Here is an 18,111-nt window from a genome sequence, read left to right as displayed (position 1 = left end):
CAGTTTATCATGTGTGCGTGTCTTTGCTAGCTGTACGCCGCAGTACGCGTTTCGAGAACGCGATATATTGCGGGAAAACAATGATTTATTTGCTTTTGCATTTTGACGAATTTTTAATAAAAAAGGGTCTTTAAAATAGCTTTTCTTATGGTTCAAATTTTAATATTTCTTTAAAATCTATTAATGACAAGATAAAATACGGTTTGAAGATGACATTAATGATGAAAACTCAATTTTGGCCATGTAACACTTCAGTGATCCTGTGTGCATCCTTAATGTATTGGAAGGAGGGCAGGGCTTCGATAAATGAGAGAAATTATGGTGTACAAGTACAAGGTTAAAACAACTTTGAAAAGAAGCGAAAACGGCTATTTTGCTAGGAAGGTTTTGTCTCAAAAAAACAATATAAAAATTATCGGAAAAGCAAGAAACATACCTCAAGAAATCAGCATCACTTCCATCACATAAAAAGATGATCAGATCAGTGGAAAGTGGCTAAGAATTTGTGACAGTAAGTAATTTTGTAAACAAAAATACATCACGTTTTTCGAGAATTTCGCCATCTTGAAAAAATGCAGAATTGTGTCACACAGTAAAAAATTGTCAAACACGCTTGGAAATGCTTGATACGCACTTGAAATTGACGTCAAAACGAGTGTACATCAAGCGTCCGTGCTACCGGTACTGTACGCGAAAGTTTTGGAGTTTGCATCACTGGTTTTGCATTCAGCTCTTTTACATCCGTCAAAAATTGCGAAAAAAACCCATGGATTTTGGAACAAAATAAAGCTTGTTTGACGAAATAAAAGGTATGTTTGTCAGCTTTAAAGACATGTTTAACCTTGATGCGAAAGTTTAATTTGATAAATTCGTAATTTTAACCTTAGATACAAACATAGCTCGGTCTAAAGGAAAAGATAAGGCTTGTAAATATTTGGTGCATGTGTGTAAATTTTGAGTAGTACATTTGTGTAAAATGACCAAATTTGTGACCGTATCGATCGTCACCATAACAAAATTTAATGTCTCATAGAGATAACATGGTGGCAAAAAATTTGCATAATTTTTTTTGCTGTGAAATGGAGATTTAAAAGAGATGCAGGAAGTCTTCATTGTTATTTTTAAGGTTTATACAATGTATCACAAAACTGAACATGTGAGTACTTTTATGAATTATGCAAGGTGAACCTTTGAAATGGCGACTTGAGTTCAGTGAGGCTGCTATTATAGTACCGAGGTCATGGCCCTATGGTGAGGAAGGAACCACTAGTACTAGGGCCATGATGTGTCACTTTTCCAAGTGCTTTTAGACCCCATTTACACAGAGAGAAGTCTACTTAATATTCGACATCAAATTCATATTGCGACCAAGGATTAGCATAAATTATTTTCTGATGAGGTCAGGGTGTTTACATCAAGCAGAGAACCTACCGATTTAGTCAAATAAACACTTCGGGGCGTTACATTTTCCCAAGGGGGCGTTTATTCAAGGTCAATTTTAGAACGATAAAAAACGCTAAAATGATGAAATATGAACTAAAAACACTGACTTCTGGCTCACTTCCGGGTTTCCAATCCAGATTTTCGCCAATTATTGACGCTATTATCGACCATGTGGGGAACTTGGTAAGCTTACTGTACACAAGATGGCATGGCATTTTTGAAACATCTTGGTTGAAAAAAAGTGGTGGGGGCGTTTATTTGAGGGGGGGCGACTATTTGACTAAATACGGTAGTCAATTTAAAAAAGTCATCCTGGTCATTTTGTACAAAACCCCACAAAGAATTTCATCCTATCATTATGAGGATCCACATGGTTCTCATTGCTATGGCAACGCTAATCAAAAATTGGTGTGAAAATGACAGTAATTTCTCATTTTAAGAGATGGGGTATGCAGAGGGGTGTAACTGTCCAGGTGTCATTTGGACACCCTGTTTTCAATTTGGACACCTATAAAATTCTGATTTTTATAATGGAGTGAATAGGAAGTGGACACCCTGATTTTGTAGAATAAGGTATTTTTGACCATTTTGGACACCCTAAAGACACCCCTAATGACTTGGCTGGGTATGAGCGTTTCGACAGTATTTTTGTGGGACATGAGAGCACATCAGACATATTGATTTGCATTCTGAATACAAAGAATGTTTGTTTGATATCAAATAATTTTGATTTTCTGAAATTCGCAATGTAATACACATTTTATGTCAAATGATTAAAAATTGATATTTTTGATATAACAGTCCTCAAAGTAAACTTTATAAATCGGATGATATGTAGGCCTACTTTTAAAAAGTGTATATAGCTTTGTTGAAAAGCTGATTATCAATTGAAAATTTTGACCTTTCATATTGAAGATATGGATCCCCCCCCCCCAAAATGTATATATATCTCCCAATATGAAATGTGAAAATTGTCAACTGATTGTCGCCTTTCCTCCGAGTCCAACCTCCAAAAACTGTCAGCTTTTCCTCCCAGCTACATACACTTTTTTAAATACATTTTAAAACATACCGGTACCATTAGATTTATAAAGTTTATTTCGAGGACCGTTATATATCAAAAAAAAATTTAAAAATCAAATTTTAATCATTTGTCATAAAAATTGTACTGTATCACAAATTTTTTTAAAAAATCAAACTTTTTTTGATATCAGATGGACATTCTAATCTTCGTATTCAGAATGTAATTTTGATATTTCTGATGTGCTCTCATGTCCCACAAAAAATACTGTCATACAAAAAAGAGCTAGATACAGTAGAATTCCGTCTAGAAGCATATACCGTATTGTTTGTAATAAACGCCCCGGGGGCGTTGCATTTTTCCAAATGGGGGGCGTTTATTGGAAGTGAATTGTCAGTGAAAAAAACTTAAAAATCGGGTTCAATTTCCCGTTGGTGCTCCTGTTAAAAGGAGGGATTTACGACCATACAAGATGGCGGCGCCTACTGAAAATTTCAATTTCGTGGGAAATACAACAAAATCACACCTGTAAGTGCATGGAATTAGTGAAATTTTACCATAATTAGGCAATGAATGGATGGGAGTTGAGTCAAAATAGGTTTTTTTCCATGCAATTTAGCGATCGTGACTGCCATTACTGATGCAAGTTTTAAGCTTACCTACACGATATGGCATGGAACGGTTTGCATTTTTGTCAATTTTTCACACAAAAATTGGAGGGGGGCGTTTATTAGAGGGGGAGCGTTTATTACAAACAATACGGTATGCCTCTAAACGAGGTTTTTTTTAAACGAAAGATATGAAAGGCCAATACCCTTCTCAAAAACATTGCAATAGATTGGTCTTACATATATACATGTTTGTACAGCCGCCTTTATAAGTAATATACAGGCCCTCTAAATCGATTTTTTTTTTATTTATTTTTTTTTTTTTTTAAATTTTTTCTAAGTTTTTTTTGAAATGTTTTCCTACCCACCCACAAACCTTACTGCATGTATTCAAACCACCCAAGCCCAACTAACCTTTAACATAACCCAAAACCCTTGCCCTTACCCCCAAAAGGGAATTAGGGTAGAAATTTATTTCACCTGAAAATGACAGAAAATCTGACCTATATATAGTTAATGTTTTTAAATGCATTGCATGAATGTGTTTATAAATGCATTGCATGAATGTGTTTATAACGTTTTAATTACATTAAGACTCAGTACACCGGTCGATCTTACCGTTTCCGATGTTGATTAAGATACTTCTTGCATCGATCCCGAGATGCGGAAAAAACCAATAGTCATTTTGTCCCACATAAATGAATAAATAACAAAAACCCCGATCCCCGAGTGGACTCACCCATTCGGTGACGTCACCACGATAATCACCCTTATCCTCCTTGGTTTCTAGATGAGATAGGCGTGTGGATTTTTCTTTACCAACGCTAAGTATCATTACGAACCAAAGGATTTGAGATATACAGTTTGTTTGTTACACTGAGGTAAAAACCAACCAGTATAGTCGCTAGGGAGATAGTTTTGACGACATTTTTCGCTAGAAAAGTGAAAAACGATCCAAAAACTTAGCTTGTATGTGTGTTTCCGTTCATATACGGGACACACGTTTTTTTTTTTTTTGTCCTTAGGACGCCATTTTATTTTTGTTCTCACGTAAAACAACTATAGCAGACTAGTAAGTTACAATAGATGTTTGTACAGTACTGTGTATACATGTATGGTGAGTGATTATCGCTATGTTTATGGTGTGCTCTATCGTTATATCTTTCAGTACGCGTCTGATGACGAGTTACTGCTAAGAGTTCGGTGGGTTTCCGAAGGGACCAGCCTGACAAATCTTCCCCAAAAGGTTTTCAGTTTTTCATCCCTTTGTATATATATTTTTATATCATACCACTACATCAGCGTCAGCCACTGTGCGTGTGGGTCTGTTTATTGGGCTTGAGCTTGTGTTCGGGGGGTAGTGCTGTACGCTCCCGATTACTACAATGTCTAGGCCTTGTCAATCATGCCCTTCCTTGTGGCAGAGTGGGACCCGCATCCACTCTGCTACACCCACAGGGATTGCTCTAAATCAAATAAGTGTGCTTCCTTTTGCATAGGCTTATCGGACATCCACTTGAGGATTTAGAAAGTAGCGCTTCGTTTAGGTCTTCGACACAGACAGAAGACGAAGACTAAGAAACAGAAGCCTACAGGTAAGCTTGATATGGTAGGTACTAGCGCGGCCGGCAAGGGCCACGCTAAGGTAACCTCTGGGGCTCCGGTCCCGGGCAAGCAGGCGGACCCTCCGGGGACTGCTAGCGAGCCCGAAGGCCTAGCAGCCAGCGAAAGCACTGACTTAACGTCTAAGCTAGTAGCAGGCAGCAGGCGGTACTTGCCCTAACAGGCGAGTACCAGTCTACCAGTGAGATCTCTAGCGAGCTTCTTGCAGGTGGACACCCGTCTATTGCTGGCGAACGAGCGGGGCTAGCACCCGCGGACGTAGCCGGCGACGGACAGTATGCCAAGGGGACCCCGGGCTTGCCGGGGGTGAATCCTAGCATACAGCGTGCAGCGGACTTGCCTCGGCCGGTCTGTAGCACGCAGCGTGCCAGTGGAACCCGGGCTTGCCTGGGTTGATCCACGACACGCAGCACGCTCTTCGTTCCCGCAAGGGTCGAATGATGGCGTGCATGGGTTTAGCAGAGACAATACCGGGGCTAACGCTTCAGGTGTAGTCTTAGCAGAACCAACTGGGGTTGTCACTGCGGCAGCGTTCCATGGTGGGACCGCCGAGTGATTCCCTGGGCCTTGGAATGGCTGCCGGCTGGCCTCCGGGACTGGCTAGCGGCTATACCGGGGTTGGGCTCGCAGTCTCTCACGGGACAGCGACCCAAGTGCAAACAGTGGCAGCTACCGAGACGAGCTACGGCTTGACTTCAGTGGTAGCCACTATGCACGCGCCCATAGCTGCCGTGAGTGGTCCGCCACACACAGCGACCTTGGGCGAGGCTCAAGAGGTTAGGGTAGGTAGTTTGAACAGCCTGGCTGATCAACAACCCACTTATGTCCTCGAGAGCCAGCAGAGCGTGGGTGATCCATTACAGTCAATGGGTCAATTACCCTCTTATGATCGATCACTATCTATTCAGCGGAGCATGGCTCCATTGATTGATACTGCCTATTCAGGTAGCGAGGTGACTGATCGAGGGTATACACGCTCAGCTACCCGTGATACTAGGCAAGCTCCTTTTAGCCAAGGGACAGCCAGTATAGCGGGTACCCATACACACGGCTTGATCCTCTAGCGGGGAACGCTGTGAGGCATGGGTACAGTGGTACGCAGCCGGGAGCCCTACCGGGCACCTACGCTACAACCACGCAGGTACCGCAGTACTCGTCCTGGTTACCACAGTCTCTGTGGCAACAGGGGGAGGCGGTACTGGTACTACCGTTCCATGGGGTTTCCCTGGTGGCGGATCCTTTCAGGGTCAGCTACCAACAGGGTATGCCCGTGGTATCCGCCGCAGGGTGGTTTCTTCCACGGTCTACCACCGTGGCAAGTGCCGCCTAGCGTTGGGCAAGCAGTACCACCAGTTGTTACCCAACCCGGCGGCGAGTGGCTAACCCTGATACAGCTCAGGGTAGGCCGCACACTGCTATGGCTAGGGCGACAGCAGCGAGAGCGTGCGGCTCCCGGGGTGCTATAGCTAGCATCTCGGGGTCTAGCGGGAGTACTCCCTCTTCTGCTGGTGTTCAGTTGGCTAGCCACACGGTGGCGACACCTCCCTGTCCACCTTCAGATGCCCGTCGTCAGATCTCTTCCTCATCAGAGAGTGAGTCAGAGTCTGAAGGCGAGGGAAAGGAGTCGGAAGATGAAACCAGTAGCGACTCACAGTCTGATGAGACTGTGCAGCTAGCTTCAGGTATCCTTCCCCCCTTCCCCTTGTGGTACTCGCTAGCAATGGTCTGCCTGCGGACACCGCTGAGGTGATGAGCCGTGTGGCCCAAGGTTTGGGCCTGGCTTTCTCTCAGGAGGAGTCCGTTCAGGAGGACCAGGGCATCTTTTCAGTAGGATGCCCAGCTAGCGGCGTCCACACAAGGGTCGCCCGCACTTGCACTCCCGGCGGACCTCAAGGGTAGGTTTCGTAGGGCTGTCAGGCTCGCTGGAGCTGCGACGCCGCGTGCTTGCACGCTTCCACTGCGTGTTTCGCAGGAGGACTACTGAAACCTACCTCAGGGTCCCTGACATGGATCCAGAGCGTTGCCAAGCGCCTGCCGCTAGCGGCCAAGGCGCACGGGTCGTTCTCCCCCCAGTGGGAGGAGGAGCTAAAGCTCATCGATAAGCGAGCACGCTCGCTTATCAGAGTCTCTAGCGTCGCTACCACGCTTGCCGAGCACCTCGGTAGGAAGGTAGCGAACGACCACGGGGCACGTCGGAACTCTTCCGCGAGGTTAATCTGTTAGCGGTGCTAACAGCTAACCTCAACGAGAGTTCTATGGGCCTAGCCCATAGGATGTCATCTCGCCGCCGGAGAATGCCTGTCTGTCCCTCCAGTCAACTTACGGCTCCGACTTTGCTGATGCAATGAAGAAGTCAGACTCGGTGGGACAGGGGCTACTCTTTGGACAGGCCTTTTGCGCTACGGTTGAGGACCGGGCAAAGAAGGCCACCAATGAGAGCACTCTGAAGAAGTCGGAGGCTGCCCTGACCAAGTGGAAGGGCAGTAAGGCGAAGAAGAAGCACAAGAAGAAGAAGTCTTCTAAGCGTTCTTCAGCGCCAGCTCCGGCTTCAGCAGGACGCCGCACCACAGACTACACCCGAGCCGAGGCTACTCCAGCACCTCCCAAGAAAACTGGGAAGCGCAAGAGTAGTGCTGGACCGATGGCAAGCCCCCTAAGAAGAGCCGTTCTTCTAAGGGTGGCAAACCAGATCGGTCCTGAGGGCACGGGCGGTCGACAGTCCATGCCGGCAGGTTTGGACTTCCCACAGGGGGATTCCCCTGTGGGCGGCCGCTATTGCATTACGCCCAGAGATGGCATGCCATCTCACCGGGCGCCTGGGTATTGTCAGTGGTCAGTGGGGGTTACAGGCTGGAATTTACCAGCCACCCTCGTGGCGCCTGCTGCGATTCAGAGGTCCACGGTAGTGCCGCCAGACGGCCCCCAGCGTCGGGCACTACTGTCAGAGGTCACTCAGCTTCTCACGAAGCAAGCGATTGTCCCGGTCTACCCCCTTTCACCAAGGGGTTTTGGAGCACGCTTTTTTCTGGCTCCAAAGAAGACCGGCGACTGGATGCCCATTCTGAACCTCAAGCCGTTGAACGAGTTCATCAGGCCCAAGAGGTTCAGAATGGAGACTCTCGCTTCGGTGCTAGCCTGCCCCATCAAGGGTATGTGGGCGGCATCGCTAGATCTCTCGGACGCATATCTGCATGTTCCGATCGCACCTCAAGATCAGAGGTTTCTACGCTTCAAGGTACAGGGTCAAACTTACCAGTTTCGATGCCTGCCATTCGGCTTGTCCCCCTCCCCCAGAGTGTTTACACTCCTGGTCAGGGCGGTGGCAGCGTACCTGAAGCGCAGGGGAGTCAACATGTGTTGCTACCTGGACGATTGGTTCATTTACGGACGCACCCGCTGGAGACACAGTGTCTCGTGGAGTTAGTAGTCCGACGGTGCGGGACCTGGGATTTCTGATCAACGCCAAGAAATCCAATTTGGTCCCGACGCAGACACCACTATTCTTAGGGGCCCAGATCAACCTCAAGGAGGGGATCGCGGTGCCCTCACCCGAGAGGGTGACGAACATGGCGAGGTGTGCCCGACTCTTGGCCGAGTCAGAGGGGCACCCGCTGTGGCATGGATGAAGGTTTTGGGCCTTATGGCCAGTATGGTAGACCTCGCACTGCACTGCCGCTTTCACATGAGGCCTATACAACTACACCTTCTAGCCTTTTACAGGCCCAGTCGTCACCAATATCCCTCGCGGTTCCGATGTCGGAGATCGCGCGAGAGAACTCTGGTGGTGGACCCATCAGCCCAATTTGACTCAAGGTGTCAGGTTTCTGCACCAGCGAAAAGGCCACGTAGTGACGACCGACGCGTCAAAGCTGGGCTGGGGGGCCACATCCACGGGACTCAGTCTCGGCCTATGGTCGGCCACGGAGACGGAGTTCCATATCAACCTTCTCGAACTTTGGGCAGTGGAGAGAACTCTCCAGCATTTCGAGAAGGTGATCGTGGGATCTCATATCGTTGTCCAAACAGACAACACAACCGTGGTGGCCTACCTCAACAGACAAGGGGGCACCAGGTCACCACGGTTATGCCTGCACGCTTTTCACGCCTGATAGGGTGGTGCAAGGCCAGGCAGATTACGTTGAGAGCGATGCACACAGCGGGAGTCAACAACAACCTCGCGGACGATCTGTCACGAGGAAAGGTGTCGGGACCTACAGAATGGTCCCTTGCTCCGCAGGTCGCCCAGACGATCTTCGAGGTGATGTACCACCCTCGATAGATTTGTTCGCATCTCATCGAAATCATCAGCTGCCGGTGTATTGCTCAAGGGTCGCAGACCCACAGGCATTCGCCGTGGACGCTCTGTCCGTAGACTGGGGAGGAATGACTGCTTACGCTTTCCCCGATCTCACTGCTCGCAAGGGTGGTGACCAAGATCGGGAGGAGGATTGCAACGTCATTCTGATAGCACCGTTCTGGCGAAACACCTGTGGTTTCGACCGATGGTGGATCTACTAGCGGCTCAGCCGCGAGTACTCCCAGTTACCAAATCTACTCCGGATGCCCGGAGGAGAGGTACCAAGTCTACCACTAGAGCACCTGCAGTTAGCTGCATGGCCCTTATCAGGGAACGTGCGGCGGAGGGAGGCTTTTCATCAGAAGCTGCTTCTCTCATCGCCGGGGCAGACGCGAGGCTACCCTCCGTACGTATAGTCAGCGTTTGGCGCCCTACTACGCATGGTGCGATGAGAGAATACATCTCCCACTAGAGCCCCTGTGCCTCTAGTGGCAGATTTTCTGACAGAAAAGTTCAGGTCAGGACTTCAGCAGGCAACGATAGCCAACTATAAGTCAGCCATTCTCTCGATTCATCGGGATTTGAAGACGGGTCGACTATCAATTCAGATGGGTCCCTAAGTCTTCTTCTCGACGGTATGTTCAACGAGCGCCCGCCGAAAGGAAGGTGGTCCCTCCATGGGACCTCAACACAGTCTTGGAGTATATTAAGGGTCCCCTTTGAGCCCCTGTCAAAAGCGACCCTTAAATACGTCACTCTTAAGGCGGCCTTTCTTCTGGCGTTGGCTTCGGGACGGCGCTGCTCAGAGTTGCACGCAGTCTCGAAGTCAGCCTCCGTATTCACTAACAACGGAGCGACGCTGTTTCTTCGCCCGGATTTCCTTGCAAAAAATGAGCGAAGTACATTCCGACACTCGCCCCTCTTCCTCCCCAGTATTGGGCAGGGTTCGTCAATAGCCGAAGACAGGTTGTGGTGCCCGGTGAGGGCGCTACAGCACTACCTTGGCCGAACACAAACCTTAAGAGGGGCTCATGACCGCTTATTTATCACTCACGCAGAACCGCACGGTCCAGCCGCTAAACAGACTCTGGCACGGTGGCTGGTCCAGGTGTTAGTGGACTCGGGGCGGCAAAAGACGCCGCCCCAAGGCCCACTCAACCAGATCTATCTCATCTTCGTGGGCCTACCATAGGGGGGTCCCCATAGAAGAGATTTGTCAGGCTGTGTCTTGGAAGAACCGTCGTCCTTTTCCACGGTTTACTACAACAACGTAAACCAACGACCAGGCGATAAGTTCTCCAGGGCTATTCTGCGGAGATAATATGGTGGTTGGGTATCAGGTGTTTTGCGGACAATCAGAATTCCAACATGGTAAGAACCAGTGTTTCTATTCTTAACCACTGAACTTTCAGTTCAGGGGTTTTGTCTGTTCACGTAGTCTTTCTGTTTCCCGGCCGTGAGGGGGGGAAATAGTTTGACCTCGCGATTACCATGCTACCCACTCTCCCGATCCTTATCAGATGCTGGCCAATCTTGTACCTCCATCCGTCGGTTACTTGCTAGATCGATCTTTCAGATGTTGATGCAAGAAGTATCTTAATCAACATCGAAGCGGTAAGATCGACCGGTGTACTGAGTCTAGTCCCAAACAAAATGTTTGGTAGACTCATAACCGGTGCGATCTTACCTTTCGATGTTGATTATCCGACCCGCCGCCCCTACAAGTTTGGCCGAGTAGGGGCTGCCCAAGTCGGATAAGGGGTGATTATCGTGTGTGACGTCACCGAATGGGTGAGTCCACTCGGGGATCGGGGGTTTTGTTATTTATTCATTTATGTGGGACAAAATGACTATTGGTTTTTTCCGCATCTCGGGATCGATGCAAGAAGTATCTTAATCAACATCGGAAAGGTAAGATCGCACCGGTTATGAGTCTACCAAACATTTTTGTTTGGGACTAATTTGCCTCATTTCAATTTTGGGGGTGCTAACGGCAACACGGGGGGTCACCGGGATGCCAACGACCGCATCGCCAGCACAAGCGTCCTCTACGCGATCAATAACGCGTATAGGGCGCATTCCAGTGCGCCATAAGCGTCCGGTAGTTCCTGATACGCGATGATAGGGTCAATGGCCACTTCCACGCAGTAACATACAAGCCTTTCTGAACTTGCTGTCAGGGTCCTGCTAATACCCCGGATGTTGGACCGATAGAATATAGTTGATTTACCATAGCCATAGTTTTTCATTTAAACTTAAAGGCTGAAAGTCTCATCTTTAAAATAGTATCAAAAGTTCAACTTAAAAAAACATTTTGTTCCTGGTTTCGTGGGTGGAAGTTTGTCTTCCGCAGTATGAACAGGGAATAAATAAGATAGGGAAATGACAAGTGGGCTTCAATAGTAGTACAGCTATGAGAGCCACCATTACGGGAGTTTGTAACCTGGCACACTTTAAATCTGACATGATTTTTTTTATGATTATTAGGGTACAAAATATATGATATCATTAAAGTGGTTTTCGTAACACCAAGTAATGTGAAAATGATATTTTATGAAGCATTTTAAAATTAAACCTTTCTCAGTGGCTCTTCATATCTTTTGTGCACAAAAAATATTATTGATGAGTTAGATATCGCCTGAGCGGAGCCTAAATTGTTTATTGCACAGACTCTAACACACTCTGCTTCAGTACTCGCAATTAATGGTCACTCTTCGAATAGAGTCGGGCTGATTTTGAGAGGGTGTCCTCTTTGACAGAGGTGAGAAATGGGTAAGTGAGATAGATGGAACAACAAGGACTTAGTCAGCCAGCTGTGTTTTTTATGCGGCCATGTTCAAAATAATGCGGCACATCTATGAGCAAACTGTCAAATTCACCCTATTTGTAGTAAAACGGGCTGATTATCTGTTGGTCCTACATATTATCATAATATTGTCAAATTATGATAATATGTCGGAACGATCGCAAAAGCCAGTTTAGTTACGCTCCCTCCAAACATGTGGAGGGAGCATAACCAAACTGGCTGCATAGGAGACTAACTCTGAGGCCGCACTCGGTGTCCTAATCCAAAAAGTGCAGGATATTTCGAGTGATAAAGGTGAAGTTTATGATGTTGTTTCTTTGCAAATTTCCAATGTTTTTCGCGTCCAAATGTATTGAGAACTTTCACAATGATTGCATATTATCATTTTGGAAGAAAAAAAGAAAAATCTACAAATTTAAAAAGATCGTACATTAAGGCTTGGAATATCCACAACGCTCTGATCAACAGAATTATAACTGTGTTTACATTACCTATAGTGTAGAGTATTAGAGTAAGCTACAAAAATGTAGAGTAGTTATTGATACACAATGTATTTTTAAATTTCTATAATATTCTTGAATGTTTCTATAGTTCTAAGACTTAGTTTGGCATTTTTGATTTTTCTATAAAATATTAATAATAGTATTTCTTGGTAAACTTTCAATAAATCTTTTTGAATCTGAAATGACTCATGCATGTTGAAGATGGAATCCAGTCAATCCACCCATCCTAAAAATTCTGACCTCCGCCCAAAACTCACAGTAATTTTGTCCCTGCTGCATACATTGTACAACAAAAGGTGTTTTTAAGGGATAGGATAGCAATGTTTGCACAGTATTTTTTGTGGGACATGAGAGCACATCAGACACATCAAATAAATATAGGTTTACTGCCAGCTACATGCTGTAGAAGTGGAAATTTTCGCGGTACATAAATTTTTGCGCTTTTTGCGCACAGCACAGCTACATGTACCGCGAAAATAAAAACATGCAAATATGTTTTTGAATGTATAGGTCTATGTAAGAAAACTGAAAATAGCGAAATAAAAAAACAAGCAATGTAGTTCAAAATCGGCAAAGCGCGAAATATTACACATGTGAAAATTACTACTTCTACAGTACGTCTTAAGTACATATTAGATTTATAAAGTTTACTTTGAGGATTGTTAAATAATTTTAAAATATTAAATATGTCAATTTTTAATAATTTGCCCTAAAATTTGAATTTCAAAAAGCAAAATTATTTGATAAAATGATAATCAGAAGATCATTTCTCGTATTCAGTTCCCACAAAAAATGCTGTCCAAACGTTGCTATCCAATGCCTTAAAAAGGTGTTTAAAAATTCTTAATTTGTGTTTACTTTTTTAAAAAAATTTTTATTTTATTTATTTGTTAATGTTTTCTTTCTTACATGTATATTGTCATTTTCATTAAATTATTAATAATAGTGGTGGAGGTAGACCTACTACTACTAGTACTAGAAATCTTTTTAGACCTGAAGTACTCATGCATGTTAAGATGGGATACACCCATCCTAAAAATGCTATCTCCACCCAAAAGTCTTAGCAATTTGGTTACTGTACAACAAAAAGAAAGGTGTTCACATTTTTAACATCTTACTAAAAGGGATTGAAGGTCATAAGACAGAACAGTTAATAACTCTCTTTATTTTTCTAATTGTTTGTGTGTAGGTTTATTTGTTTGTTAGTTTTTAGTTTTTATTGGCATGTGAAACCAATTCAATTCCTTTTGTAGCACACAGTGACTTGTTACGCCTTGTGACTCAAGAGCGGAAATGCTTTGGTGTCATTATTGTAGCAATCCAATTATTATTAGGTCTTTTTGGGCATTCGAGTGACAGAGTGGAAAGGGAAAGGTTGGTGTTTCTGGATCTGGTAATTGTTTGTCTTTTTTTGTTAATTTGCTTGTTTGTTTGTTTGTTTTTGTTTTTATTTCTTTGTTTTTATCTATGTTTTTTAATGTTTCTTTTATTTTCATTTTGTTTTTTCTTTTCTTTATTTCTTCTTTCTTTCTTTCTTTCTTTCTTTCTTTCTTTCTTTCTTTCTTTCTTTCTTTCTTTCTTTCTTTCTTTCTTTCTTTCTTTCTTTATTTTTTTATTTTTTTTTTTCTTTATTTCTTTCTTTATTTATTTATTTATTTATTTATTTATTTATTTATTTATTTATTTATTTATATATTTATATATTTTTTATTTATTTATTTATTTTTTATTCTTTGCTTGCTTGATTCCCTTTTCTTCTTTTTCTGCATTTTCTGTTTGACTGTTTCTTTATGTCTGTTTCTTATCTTTTATTCTTTATATTTATTTCAGGTAATTAATTTTTATTTATTTGTTTGTTTATATTTTTATTTGCATACTTATTTGGTTACTTGCTCACTTCATTTATAAATTCTAAGCTCTGATATTGACCAATTAGTATTTTATAGAGATCAGTAATACAGTATAAAAGGAAGATGGTGTAAAAAGCTAAATATAAAAATATATATTCAGCTCTTTCACTATCTTTAAATAAAATATGCAAATTTTTGTTTATTGTTATTATTTATTTTCTCTAATTTTAACCCTACATACATTTTAGCATTCATCTTTCAGCCAATTCATCATAGCAACCACTAACCGGCAACAATTTTATTTAGATGAATTAAACCCACTCTTTTAACTTCAAAATAGCAGACGATAACTAATAATCTCTCCACTCAAACAAATTGACAGTCACTCAGCTATTTTTTAACGTTGTGTAAATTGTTCTCTCAATTTTTCCTCACAGATGTCATGTGGTAAATAGCCCCATTGAAGTCACGACGTGTTAAATCATGGAGCTGACAATATTACATTTTGCAAGGATGGTTGCATATCCAAAGCTGCAAATATCTCGGCGTGATGAACTACACACAACACTACAATGAACTGAATAGAAGTGGCGTGCACTGTCAACATCTTTTGAACAAATTCCGGGAAAATATGATATGCCGAGGTCCTCGTAATCCAACAGTTCTTCGTCTTGGGGATTTGATTTTGATACCACTTCAAACACCAGATAAATACCAATCTCATTATTAGAGAACTGAGTTCAATACACCTGCAGCAATCTGATAAACACAACTGAACTGTGACTTTTACCTGCGTGGGAGTAACAACCTCACCAGTAGAACATCAAGTTCATTTCTATGCAATTTTTATATTACCAAAAGTGAAGTTTGCCTAATGATGATTTCTTAAGAGTGCAGAGTGGTCTTTCCCGTATAATTCCACCCCCACACTATTTACAGTCGGTGAAAAAAAATAGCTAGTGACAGTATCCCTGGGACTGCAGGAACACACGATTCACTATCCGCGTAAGATTGTGGAGTTGTAGAAAACCGTCTCAAGGGGTTTAAATTGTGGCCATTCACAGTGCACTGGATTCATATCAAAGCCACACTATGGAATTCAACCCTTTTTGATATTATATATATATATATATATCTATATATATTTCGATGATATATATTTAGCATACCAGCAGCAGTAGCAGGCCCTAATCAATGCAAGTGTAAATGTGAGGTTCATTTTATAAGCTTTTGCCGTCAGGGTATTGAGTTGGAAACATTGAGAGAGAATTACAGGCAGTGCGTGGGCAGTAGTTCCTCTCAACCACACTCTCTGCTGAATATATATAGCAAGAGCGTGTGTGCTGTCAGCCTCCGCTGCATATTCTTAGGCAAACAGAGGCAGAAAGGAAACTGTCAGGATTTGACGATATAATGAAATGAAAGATGACGGGTAACCGGTGATATTGTGAGCGCATACAAAATGAAAATTACCAAATGATTGCATGATAAACGCATAATAATTGATCTCTTATGCGATGATTATTGTTTTCGACGTTATATATGGTAGTGAGCAGAATCAAATTTTGTTCCACTTGATTTAGCGTCATCATGAAGACTGAAACAATGGGAGATAGTAGGAGTCGTTTCCACCGGAGTTTCCCCAACAGTTTTCGGGCTCATTTGGAGGACGTCCAACAACACAGCGATGCTTGTTTATCGGCGATGAATATATTGTGTCAGTCAAGCACCCAAATGGCCGAGGCATTTACGGCCGCATTCCATGATACGCCATTCGCGGAGGTTTCAATGCGAATGAGGCAAGTGTCGCAGGATATTGCCGCAAGGACACACAATGTTAGTACGTTGGTACAAGAAGATGCCGTTGCTATGGTATCAAGACTGATAGAGAGAGGAACCAAAGATAAAACCGATGAAAGTATGCAGGTAAATAAATTATTGTTTTGGCGGTTTTAAGTTCGAATTTTCAAGTATTCAATTGTTGGCAATGTTATTTTTGTTTGCTTGTTTGCCTTTTTTCTATATGTGTACATCCATATCAAAATGGTGCACTTGTCGGCTGCTACATGTGTCTCATTTCACATAATAGCTAGGAATAAATATCAGACTCATTTAATTTCCGAAGTGGAGATCAATTTAAATCATCCCAAGTCACATGGTTTAGGAATACTGAGAACATACCTTAACAATTTGACTTGGGTATGATTTGAAGTGACCTACACTTGATATGAGTCTGGTATTTATTTCTAGCTATTATGTGAAATGAGACACATGTAGCAGCCGACAAGTGCATCCTTTTGATATGGATGTACGTGTATATAATCTTTGCATGTTTGTTTATGGTCATTTTCACGGTAAAGGGTGTAACTTTGGATTTTTAACATTTTAATCCGTAGTGTTCTAATAAAGCCACAGAATTCCATGATTTTTGGCCACATAAGTCATCTAGTTAGCAGCTACCTTGGGTAGCATAATCAGCTTTGGGAGTTACTGCGTTCAGTTTTACCAGGCTTAAATGTACTTAATATTGCCATTTTGAAAAACTATAAAAAACAGTAACATTTTTGTAAAACCCTGTGTTTTCTTCAGTTAGTTCATGGATAATTTTTCTTATCCTGAAAGTACAGTCATATGTTCAGTAAACACTGCCACATTAGATTTAATTGTGAACAGCCCTGTATTTTTGAGAACCGGACTTGATATTTGTCGCGTTTCGAGGCTTCATTTTCCGTTAACAATTGTTAACAAACTTTGTGGGTGTAGCTTTGGTTCATAATTCTTGGTTATTTCTTCACTTCTTCTTGATTCATAACAGTTGTTATCTTAACTTGAAATGGGTAACAAAAATTAGTCGATTTGCAAGCTTTTAAAATTTTTATAAAATCTTGACTTCAAAGAGCCGTTTTTCCGTTAACTTTTTTGAAGCCTCCGAAACAAACTGTTCAGCAAGCTTGTGCAAATATAAATAAAAGAGCTCATCCAATCTATTTATCAAAATGTAGCAAAGTAGATCCTCAAGTCACATGTTTTTAAATCGTGGAGATATATATCACCGTTTGAAAATGGGACCCAATACAAACTTTCCGTTAACAATTGAAGCCTCCGAAACAAATGAAGCCTCCGAAACAACAATAAGATTAATTATCATCTATGCATATCTAAATTGGTGTGTTTCATACTGATATCTGCATTGTAATTATTACTTGATATGTGCAGAATGTCATAAATTTAAAAAAAAATTTGACATTATGGTTAATGTTTGGAAAATATACTGATACCCAAAAAAGCCTGTTTCGGAGGCTTCACATGCAAAAAACACCATACTTAACAAATGGGTGAAAAAATTAACATGTTATAAATCTACAATATCTGCCGCACACACAAGAAAATAACAGCTTAGATGATCCCAACACTGTTGTTTTCAAAAAAACTACTTCTGCAATGTTTAACAATTGTTAACATGAAGCCTCCGAAACAAAAAAAAAATGACTTGCTGTGATAATTTAATTTTTGTCACACCTGAAATTCAATACTTAGAAGCAAAGCATGAAAATTGGTAATTGTGATATTTTTTACCTATTTTTTTATGTCAACTTGTAGTAGTTAGCCAAATATTTTACTTTTATGATCACCTGTGTTGTTAACTGAAGCCTCCGAAACACAAATCGCTTGAATTGCCATTTCTAAAAAATAACTCCAATTTCTGTGAAACTTGGCTGGGAGGTTCCTTTCATCAAGTAGTATTTGTACATGAAGTTAGACATTCAAATTATTTTAGGAACCCAATTAAAACTTAAAAAATATGTTTAAGGTTTGGAAATTTCCATTGTAAATGACACTTGATGTTAAAATTTTTCAAAACTGCAATTACAAACATAGCAAAACATGGTATAAAATTTAACTTATATCTGTTGACTTACTTTGGAATGGGATTTCACATGTATTCCAGCTTTCATGTCA

General features: G+C 42.3%; 1 protein-coding gene across 1 annotated transcript in view; it reads left to right on the top strand.

Annotated features, from left to right (window-relative positions):
* Positions 1-18,111, top strand: part of LOC140172616 (uncharacterized) — a 79,975-nt gene that overhangs the window by 7,275 nt on the left and 54,589 nt on the right. Inside the window, exon 2 of the mRNA XM_072195752.1 lies at positions 14,589-16,077. Coding sequence (XP_072051853.1) covers positions 15,742-16,077 — 336 coding nt within the window. The 5' untranslated portion in view covers positions 14,589-15,741. The remainder of the gene's footprint in view (positions 1-14,588; positions 16,078-18,111) is intronic.

The sequence above is a fragment of the Amphiura filiformis genome, chromosome 16 (genome assembly GCF_039555335.1).
Source record: "Amphiura filiformis chromosome 16, Afil_fr2py, whole genome shotgun sequence".
Taxonomy (NCBI): Eukaryota; Metazoa; Echinodermata; class Ophiuroidea; order Amphilepidida; family Amphiuridae; genus Amphiura; species Amphiura filiformis.
This window is presented reverse-complemented; position numbering and strand designations above follow the sequence as displayed.